Genomic DNA, 10,003 nt, shown 5'->3' on the forward strand with positions numbered 1-10,003 from the left:
ACCTAAAAGGTGTAACTTATGAGAGACCAACCCCCTATATGACCGGCTTATGTACTTAAATGTTGGTATATTGGAGGTATGGGAAACCAACCCCTATATGACCAACCTATTTACTTAAATGTTGAGGTGTAACCTATGGGAGACCAACCCCCTATATGACCAACTTATGTACCTAAAAGGTGTAACTTATGAGAGACCAACCCCCTATATGACTGGCTTATGTGCCTAAATGTTGAGGTGTAACCTATGGGAGACTAACCCCCATATGACCGACTCATGTACCTAAAAGGTGTAACTTATGAGAGACCAACCCCCTATATGACCCGCTTATGTACTTAAATGTTGAGGTGTATAACCTATGGGAAACCAACCCCTCTATGACCAACTTATTACTCAACATATACCTATGGGCACAACTGACCTCGCACAAGCTTCCCCTGCCCATCTCTACAATATTGTATTTAATAAAGCTTTGAATGGCGACGAGACAATGAATTCTCTACACCAGTGGTTATTATGAGATACCTGCCCATATACTTCCAGAATTATCCCGGCTCCAGTGATTCACACAACTGATGAATCGTGACTGACCATCTTCCTTAAACCTCTGAAAACTCTGCAATGAACTGTTCATGGGAATCCAAAATTGTGAAAACACCGGGTTCATAAAGTAATCTCGGGGTCCTACAAAGAAAAATGTGCTAATGTGCTTTGCATGTTCATTGCTGGTCACCAATGAGATGTGGGCTCAGGGGTGGCAGAGCAGACAAATCACCACAATGACATCAGATTAAGAATAATCACGTTGTTCGGGTCACAGAGGCGACACAGAATTGTAATGATATAACATATGGCAAACACGGTGCTTGAGCAGGTCGGCGCTGTGCGGGACTACACAGCAGAAAACTGTCCAGGTCCTTTTTTTTTGGGTGAGACATCTGTAGCGCCAAGGTTCAGAAAATTGATGAGTTGCCAAACCATTGTGCACTTTTACCCTTACGAGACACATTACGTAGTTATTATACAGCACATAGTGATGTAATATTATAGGTATAGGGTTGTCACACAACATAGCAGATATAATCGGGCTGCACACCGCTGTCTTTGATTTTTTGCTCAACTTCAACAAGCTTTATTGATGACAGACATTCTCTCCACTATCAGTCATGACTCTGTCCCGCTGACGCATTCTACCCAATGGGCTTAATCACCTCCTACTAAGCCCATTGGGTGAAATGCATCAGAAGGACGACTCATGTCTGACGGGGGTAGAAAATGTCTGACTGACCCAAACTGGCATCAGTGAAGCTTTTTGTTGTTCAGCAAACAATGCTGCAGAGCGAGGCTTATGTCTGGAGGGGAGAAGGCGGATCCTGGAGAGCATGTGCAGCCACAGGTGGTTGGTGCATGTTCTTGCTTGGAGCGGTGTCCTTTATACAAGCATATAGAATGATGTCCACGTTGCCCTTGTGCTACATGCTGAGGTCTCCTGGGTCAACGGTGATGCTGCTGTTGGTCACTCGAATACCGTACCAGCCGCTCCAGAACTGGGTGTCCTGTCCCCCATGCCGGAAGTAGATGTATCGGACTCCCGGGCCATAGTTTTTAAATCGGTGTTCAATCTACAAGTGTAAAAATAAAAAGTTTACAAAACTGAAGTACAGTTCCTGCTACAAAATATAATTGGCTTTACCCAAAGGGGCCCATGAAGAGCTTAGGGATGATTAATAAGAGCGTCTGAACCAAAAGAGATGATGATTTTAGGTTTGTGCGTCCTTCCCAGCTCTCACATGTTAGACATTGATTGGGGGTACAAGTGACCTAAGAAATATATTTGAACTGAGAAACTCCATCTAGTGGCCATAATGTATTATTACAACACCACATCCGAACTGGGAAAAATATTTTAAAAGGAGAACTATGGGGTTAAGTCTTTTCCCCATAGTTCTCCTTAGGGTAACGGGAGGACACAAACTAGCGTCCTCCCGTCACTCTATGCTTAGTATACAGCGAGCTGTATACTGAGACGCCGCAGTATACCGCGAGCAGCTCGCTGCAATTGTGCCGGGATCCACCCAGCTGCGTGACTGACAGCTGGCTCTGCCTATCTAGTGGCAGAGCCAGCTGTACCCGCCCCCTCCCCGTCCGTTCCGCCAGTCAGCGCTGGAGGATCGGAGCGGGGGGAATCCAGCCCCTTCCCTGTCACAGCAGAGAGCGGTGACAGGATCGAGAGGTGAGCGAACGCCGGTATGTGTTCGCTCACCTCCCGATCTACTGAGCCGACCTGTGACAGTCTCATTGTCACAGGTCGGCTAGAACTATGAGGTGAGTGAAAAGCACTCGCCTCATAGTTCTCCTTTAAGAACATTTGTTATTGGCATTATTCACCCTAAAAGGAATGTTCACTGATATTATTATTGATAGGCCCCTAATACTCCGTGGTATAACAATAGCCATAGGATATATACAGGGTATAGATCATATGTAAGCCCACTGCAGGCACAGCAGATTCCAGTACACTTATCATATACCGCCATGACATACAGATCTAACCCTACCAAAGCCATGGAGAAGGTGGAGCCTCAAATTCCCGAGTCTTATGTCATACACTAAAAGTGATAATTGTTCTTCACTGGATGGAGTTTGCGAGAGCTTCTCCGCTTGCATTGTGCTCCTCACCCACAATCTTCTTACTCTAATGTAATAGTCGGATATAAACAGCAGGTTGGGAACTCCCAATGTGCCCTTCTTACACATACAAATATCAGTTTCTGAGAGGCTAAAATGCCCAGAAGGGGGCGGGGATACCTGAGACCACTTGGCGTCACTCCACTGCATCATGACAATCTGATCCGGAAGAAACTCTTGGATAATGGTCTTCTCCTTGGAGAGCAGCTGCACACACAACTCATATTTACAGCCACAATCGTGTCTGGCGGCATACCTAGAGAGACAAAACACACAGACAATCCTTTAATACATCATATGCCCGGCCTACTGCCAAGGAGACAGGTCCTCATGAGACACTTGGCCACAGGTACTAGGGTAATAAGTCAGAACTGTCTGTGATGGCTCATAGAAACCAATCAAATTGGTTCCTATTGCTCCTCGGCTCCACCTGGTGGCCATTATGCAGTATTACATTACATACATTTGATCTGAAAGGACGATAGATCTATGAACGCTCATTTGTGCCTCTATTCGCACAGAACAAACGCTCAGAGAGATTTGTCGGATGAATGGCTCTGCAAAATGGTTATATTTAGACCCCTAGGTTGTAGCACTGTAGCTGCTTTCTTACGATTCCCACATATACATGAGTACAATCTTTTAAATATACGATGTCTGATCAGATTTGAGAGAAAAAATAGAATTGTGCACTGGTGGCTTAGGGATATTTAAATTAGAAAATTAATAAGTGGCTTCTGTGTACTAAGCTAAGAACTCCTAGAGCAATGGTGGCGAACCTCGGCACTCCAGCTGTGCCAAAACTACAAATCCCAACATGCATCTGCCTCTGGGAGTTATGTCTGTGGCTGTCAGAGCCTTGCAATGCCTCATGGGACTTGTAGTTCCAAAACAGCTGGAGTGCCAAGGTTCGCCACCACTGTCCTAGAGAGAGAGTGTTGCCTTATGTTACCTGTGTCTGTATGCTCGGTTGTACGCTCAATGCTAATCTGTGTGAAATTGCTTTGTGTGGACCAGTCAGCTGCCAAACCACAGATGAGGGCCAAGTCTTGTGTCTGGAGTGTGTGTGTGTGGTGTGTGGTGTGTGTGTGAGGGGGGGGGGTGCATGCGGACAGTAGGAAAGTAATCACACAAGCATTCTAGCTCGCAGGATAGCTTACTGAATCACCTAAGTGTGTAGTACTCACTGCACACCCTTTAGAGTGCACCAGATTGTATGTAAGGGTTGAACCTATGTGAGTGTATCAAGCCAGATAACTGAGCGAGTCCCCCTCCAGTGGTGACCGGCTGTATTACAGGCTGTGATCATTGTTTCGGAGCACTCTTATCAACCTAAAGTAAGCTTTCTCCTAACTCCACCAAACAAGAACCTTCCTCCGGGTAGCAAGACAACTACATGAAAAGTATGGAGCTAACATTTTGGACAGAGTAAGGAATGGATAAAACCCGGTTTCCGTTTCGTTCCTTTTTCCGTCCCATCTGGCAAAGTTCCCTTCATTTCACTCCACTAACCACTCTAACCAAACCCACCCAAAAAAATTAAAAAACGTTTTGGCTTTACACTTTGAAATAAGAAAAAACAAACACACATAGCACCAGGGTCGGATTTACTCTCTGCTGCCCCAAGGCCGGGTTCCTCAATGCGCCCCCCCCCCCTCCCCGCCAAACCCCCCACCATGGAGAATGGCAGGCTGCATACAATGTCACCGCAATCACTCGTACAAAACAAGCGACGGCTTCCCCGCTGTACATTTAGCTCTGCTTGCCCAAAGCAGGGCTAAATGTAGAAAACTACCACCCGCCCAGGCATCGCGAGATAGGAATTTCACACCCCTGCTGCCCCGAGGCCAGGCCTTGGTTGGCCTTGCGGGAAATCCTGCCCTGCATACCGCAATCGAGAACCCACCCTGATTAGAATCGGAATTTCTGATCAGAATATTCAAAAAAAGGGAAACAAATACATAATCTGCATTAGCGGAACGCTCTCTGTTTGTGTAAATGATGACGATTGAGTGATGGTCAAACCCATGGCCTCTCATGAAGCCACAAGGCCAGGTTTTGGTTCCTCTGTCAGCTGACAGTATTAACATTTCCCACCAGGCTCAGGAATTCTCACCAGTCCCCGATGACTATATCCGGCTGCATGACGTCCATCCATTGCTCAGGATATCCCTCCTCGTAAAGGTCAATCAGCTGGCTTTTTAAGCACAAGCTAAAAGAAACAAAAAACAAAACAAAAAAATTCAGGTTGGCGATGTGGATGTGTAGGATAGTGTACAATACGGCCAATGGCCGCTAGATGTCCCCATAGGACCCTGTAGGTAGAAGTAGCTCTGGCCTAGGAAGACCCTGTGGTGCAGTGGTGATGTCGGAGCCGCTGTGAGAGAACGGACGAGCAGTGAGGGGAGAGAGAGGCGCCAGCTGTCAGATCCTGGCCGAGCGTCTCTCTCTCCTCACCGCTCTGCATTAGTTCTGTGACAGCGGCTCCGTCCTCCCCCGCCGCCGGTTCCTTCACTTCTTCTCGGATTCCCGCTGGGGAGAGCAGCGGGGATCCAGAGAAGCGGCGGGAGGAGAGGACATGGCGATCTACCAGTGATCGTTACGCGATCGACTGGTAGATCGCGATCGACCTTGTGGGCACCTCTGATATAGAGTGACATAGAGGGGTGCGAGAGAGAAGAGTGTGGAAGGAGAGAAAGGGAGTACAGGAGACGAGATCCTGATGCCGAGTCTTTGGAGAGAGACTGATTCTGATTTAGAGGCTGGTCCATGGGAAGGGCAGGACCAGACCTAGGAATATGTAGAACTGCAGAGATTCCCCAGTTTCCCCTGGAGGGGGAAACCACCGAGATAGGACTGTCTAGGATGGGATTCCGGAGGATACTGGAATGCGGTATGCTGACAATGTTTGTCTATTGGCCTATGGCCAACATAAGTCGTGGACTCTGGGCTGCACCTGGACTTAACCTCTCTCTCTCTAATATCTGCAATAACCAACTGAAAAATACTGTGCTGTCATCCCACCTGGGGATGGGATGACGGCACAGTACTTTTCAGTTGTTATAACGAACAACGCCAAGTAAAGCTAAGAAAAGACTATCCTTGTGGACTGGCTCTTCTTCCTCCAACCTCTGAGAAGCAGGGGTTCTGCAAGGATTGTGTTGATGATGGACTGCACCGTGGCTATAACCACTTCGATTAGGGTATGCGTGAATACGGCTATGCCCGACATAGGGTGCCCTTCATGGTGGCCTTTCTCCCTAAGGGGGAGGAAGCGCTGAAGTCCGCATAGGCGGTGGATATCATGAGGGCCCTGGGTGCGCAGTGCTACAAGTGTTGGAGTGGTTAACACGAGGCCAGAGCCGAGGCCCCTAACAGAAGGGGTGCCTGGTGTCGTGGCATACACGGGGTTACTCCAAGTAGCCCCAAAAGGAACACACGCAACACCCCCACAGAACCCCGCCTACAGATGCGTGAGGTAGAGCTGGACCTTCTAGGAGAGACTCCTCAATAGCTACCAAGTTCTTGGAAGGACACGAGAGTGGTTACTGCTCTCTAGGTGCGATGGTAGTAAAGGCGGGTGAGTAGCGCCGTATGGAAAGGGCTCATAAACTTCAGTTCATTCACAAATCTTACAGTTTGTATATTTATATACATTATATAGACAACACTTTTGGGGGTTTGACCCTTCCTCGAGAGCTAAAACACCCAAAAATGTTGGAAGAGGGGTGAACAATTTGGAAGAAGCAGAGCTCATGCTCGATTCTCATGGATGCATTAGAATGCATCCATGAGAATAGTATAAAACTTTACATACAGCGCTAATCGCAACCTTCACAACTGACACATTTTTCTAGATGTACAAGCAGTCCCCGGGTTACGAACAAGATAGGGACTGTAGGTTTGTTCTTAAGTTGAGTTTGTACGCAAGTTGGAACAGGGAATTTTTTTAGGTGTAACTCCAGCCCCCAAAACATTTTTTTAGTTGTAGATAGCATAGTGAAGGGTTAACCCTGTTTTGCTGTCCTCACAGTGGCTCTAGTCCTACACCATGCTACCCAAAACTGAAAAAATTTAATTTGCATAGAGTTCTACTTTAAATGCAACTTGGACAGATGTTTGTACAATTTCCGGTAATGTACAGTTCCAGACCCGGAAGAGGCGGGCACTCCTCGTCTGCCTGTCTAACAACTTCCTGTAATATACAGTTCCAGACCCGGAAGTGGCGGGCAACTCCTCGTCTGCACGTCTAACAACTTCCTGTAATGTACAGTTCCAGACCCGGAAGAGGCGGGCACTCCTCGTCTGCACGTCTAACAACTTCCTGTAATGTACAGTTCCAGACCCGGAAGTAGAGGCGGGCACTCCTCGTCTGCACGTCTAACAACTTCCTGTAATGTACAGGAGGTACAGAACTACGAACGTCTGCGCGAGCACGGCAGCATTACAACTACTGGAAGAGCCTTGGACCTGCGTTCAGAAGTAGGAGTCGTGCGTAACTTGGATGTTCGTAACTCGGGGACTCCCTGTATTTATTAATACACTACAGTGTCCCTTTAAAGAAATAAAAATGTGTTACGTACCCATAAGAGGTGACAAAGTAATCTTTAACTTTTTCATCTGGAAATGGCTGTCCATGGGCTCCCGGGAGCTGCTCCACTTTCCACTCATCCCCATCATTCTCCTCTATGTTCCAGTGCTGGATACCCTCTGGGAAACATACAAACATGCTTTCTTCAAGTTCTGGTAGTAGTTAGTCATATTTAATTTTACCTTTTTTCTGTAACGTTTTCCAAGCTACTGCTAATCTGTGTAAGAACATCAACCAGCATTTATATGTCCAGCAGGGCAGCCATCATGGGGGTACAGCCGATGCTCATGTAAGGGGCCCGGGCAGCCTGGGGGGCCCGCCCGGGTCCCTTACATAACTATCGGCCGACGGTGAAGGGCAAGGAGGCGGAGTCCTGGCCCTAGCAGCGCAGGGCCCTAGAACTGCCGCTCCAGCGGCTTTGAGACAAGCTAGGGCCCCATCAGCGACGAATCCCCAGCACGTTCCTTACTGGACATTTGTCTCAACACCACCCATTTCAAGTACAAGTACTCTATAAGCAGAAACATGGCTGTGCTGTGGTATCACCTGTGTCTCCCATTATAGCCAACGTGTACATGGAGGGGGTGGTGGAGAAGAAAGCCTTGGGCTCTTTCAGAGGAGTAACCTCATTGGTTGAGGTGGTAGATGATACATTCGTCAAGATTAGAGCATCCAAAAATGCAAGCTTTTTGTGAACACAGTGGACAAAACCATCTGGACTGTGTGTGTCAAGGAGGGGCTTCACTTGGCCATTAACGTCTATAGGAAACCAACCCACACAGACCAGTATCTGCTTTTTGACTCCTACCACCCACTGGAACATGGAATTGTGACCCACTACTACTAGTCATACCATGACCTGCATAAATGGGAACCTTTATGGACTTCTTGAAGCCAAATACATTCAAGTTGACCATTTACAAAGCTAATGAGGGCTCGCATATAAAGATTAGGGACCAACTGAGGGTTTACCCAGAAGAATTCGGCACCAACTGTAGACCCACCCAGGAGGATTATGAACCAGCTGATGACCACACGAGAGGATTAGGGTTCAGCCGAGGACGCACCCAGGAGGATTAGGGTTCAGCCGAGGACGCACCCAGGAGGATTAGGGTTCAGCCGAGGACGCACCCAGGAGGATTAGGGTTCAGCCGAGGACGCACCCCCCAGGAGGATTAGGGTTCAACACCCAGGAAAACTGAACGAGGCAGTAGAAGATTGCGGGTGAAGCACTCTTACCTGCAGCGCAGGGGTTTTTCAGTAAATTCCTCTTTTTCTTGTGGAGGAAGTAGAACATCTTCCAGTCAGGTGGGATTCTTTGGCACTGCTTGGAGACAAGTCCATTCTTCCGAGACTTCCTCTTCCACAAGGCCGGTGAGTCAATAGTATCCCTCCACAGAGTGCAGGCCAGCCGACAGCGCAGGAGATCGTAGGCCGGGACAAAGGACAGAATTTCCAGCAGAGCTCCTTCCGGAATACTGTTTATAATCATTCTGTGCCTTGTTTAATTCTGGCAAAGTCCCAAAAAAGAAAAATACAAAAATGACAAACACCCGGAGACTCCTAAAAACAGGTAAAAATCACAATTCATTATACAGTAACTCCATGCTGTCCCTGCATAGTTACATAGTTACATAGTATTTGAGGTTGAATAAAGACATTAGTCCATCAAGTCCAACCTATTAGGATCTCATTCTAGGAGTACCAAAACCCATTGACACAATCCAAACAAATGGACAAACAGACTTTAACGATATAAATGGGAGTCCAGGTCCAGAGGTAACCCCTTGTGTGCTGCTGCATTCCATATGGTCACAGGTCAGTTTAGTTCATAGGGTTTGTGAAACATGGATACTGGCTCCTAATATGGTCCACAGAGTCTCTAGCAATTGGGGGAACATGGCACCCCACAACAGGGGGAAGAAGTAGTCCCAACGACCCCCCTGTACCTACCTCCCAAAAACAGAACCCCTTTCTAAGGCCTAGGGTTGATGGGGAGGAGACTGGCCTCCGGTCCCCTCCAGTTGCCCAGTCCCCTCCAAATCAGTGGCAATGGACCTAGAATACCCTCTTACTTGGTGGTCAGTCTATAATTCACCCCTACAGGACTACGATTTATATCCTCTGACATTTTGGGTGACATGGACTGATGGCAATGACCTTTGAAGCGGGACTTTCATTGGATCTCATTTATTCATCCACTCAAATCCTATTGGCTAGCTCATTCCCTGACTGTACTAGTAAGGGGTCTATCTGCCCCTTTCAAAATTGTACCCTCAATGGTGAATGGGTCGTGTCCCATCTCGGCCTCTGATCTACTGACCTGCCAGTCCAAAATAACTGACATCTGCCATTCACTGACTCTTTCCATCCCCAAACTGGGGCAAAAATCCCGCAAACCTGGGGTGCCTGTGTTCTGTCATATTTGCCGACCCGTTACGTTTGCCGACCTACATAATGCGCACGGCCAAGCCTCCAACAAAATCACTAATGCGCATGTGCACACATGCACTTTGATAACACAATCAATGAAAAAAAATAAAGCGTTTCCAACCGACATTAGCACACAAGGGTGCTGACGTCACAAAGGTCACAATCTTCACAGGTCACACTAGGGAGACCGAGCGACCCAATGGGTCACACAAGGGGGTGTGGCGAACTCAGACGATTCGTCAACCAATGCGAAAATGGTGACCTTTATGACGTTTTCGCACATGCGCCCAG

At 47.6% G+C, this 10,003-nt stretch overlaps 1 protein-coding gene across 1 annotated transcript in view; it reads right to left on the bottom strand.

Annotated features, from left to right (window-relative positions):
• Window positions 1-1,424: 1,424 nt before the first annotated feature.
• Window positions 1,425-10,003, bottom strand: part of LOC108796322 (F-box only protein 6-like) — a 9,034-nt gene continuing 455 nt past the window's right edge. The window contains exons 2-6 of the mRNA XM_018567780.1: window positions 8,519-8,790; window positions 7,272-7,398; window positions 4,805-4,900; window positions 2,809-2,944; window positions 1,425-1,622 (exon numbers count right to left, since the gene is read on the bottom strand). Of these exons, the coding sequence (XP_018423282.1) occupies window positions 1,473-1,622; window positions 2,809-2,944; window positions 4,805-4,900; window positions 7,272-7,398; window positions 8,519-8,771 (762 nt within the window). The 5' untranslated portion in view covers window positions 8,772-8,790 and the 3' untranslated portion in view covers window positions 1,425-1,472. The remainder of the gene's footprint in view (window positions 1,623-2,808; window positions 2,945-4,804; window positions 4,901-7,271; window positions 7,399-8,518; window positions 8,791-10,003) is intronic.

Source organism: Nanorana parkeri, unplaced genomic scaffold (genome assembly GCF_000935625.1).
Source record: "Nanorana parkeri isolate BGI_ZX_2015 unplaced genomic scaffold, ASM93562v1 scaffold1091, whole genome shotgun sequence".
Taxonomy (NCBI): Eukaryota; Metazoa; Chordata; class Amphibia; order Anura; family Dicroglossidae; genus Nanorana; species Nanorana parkeri.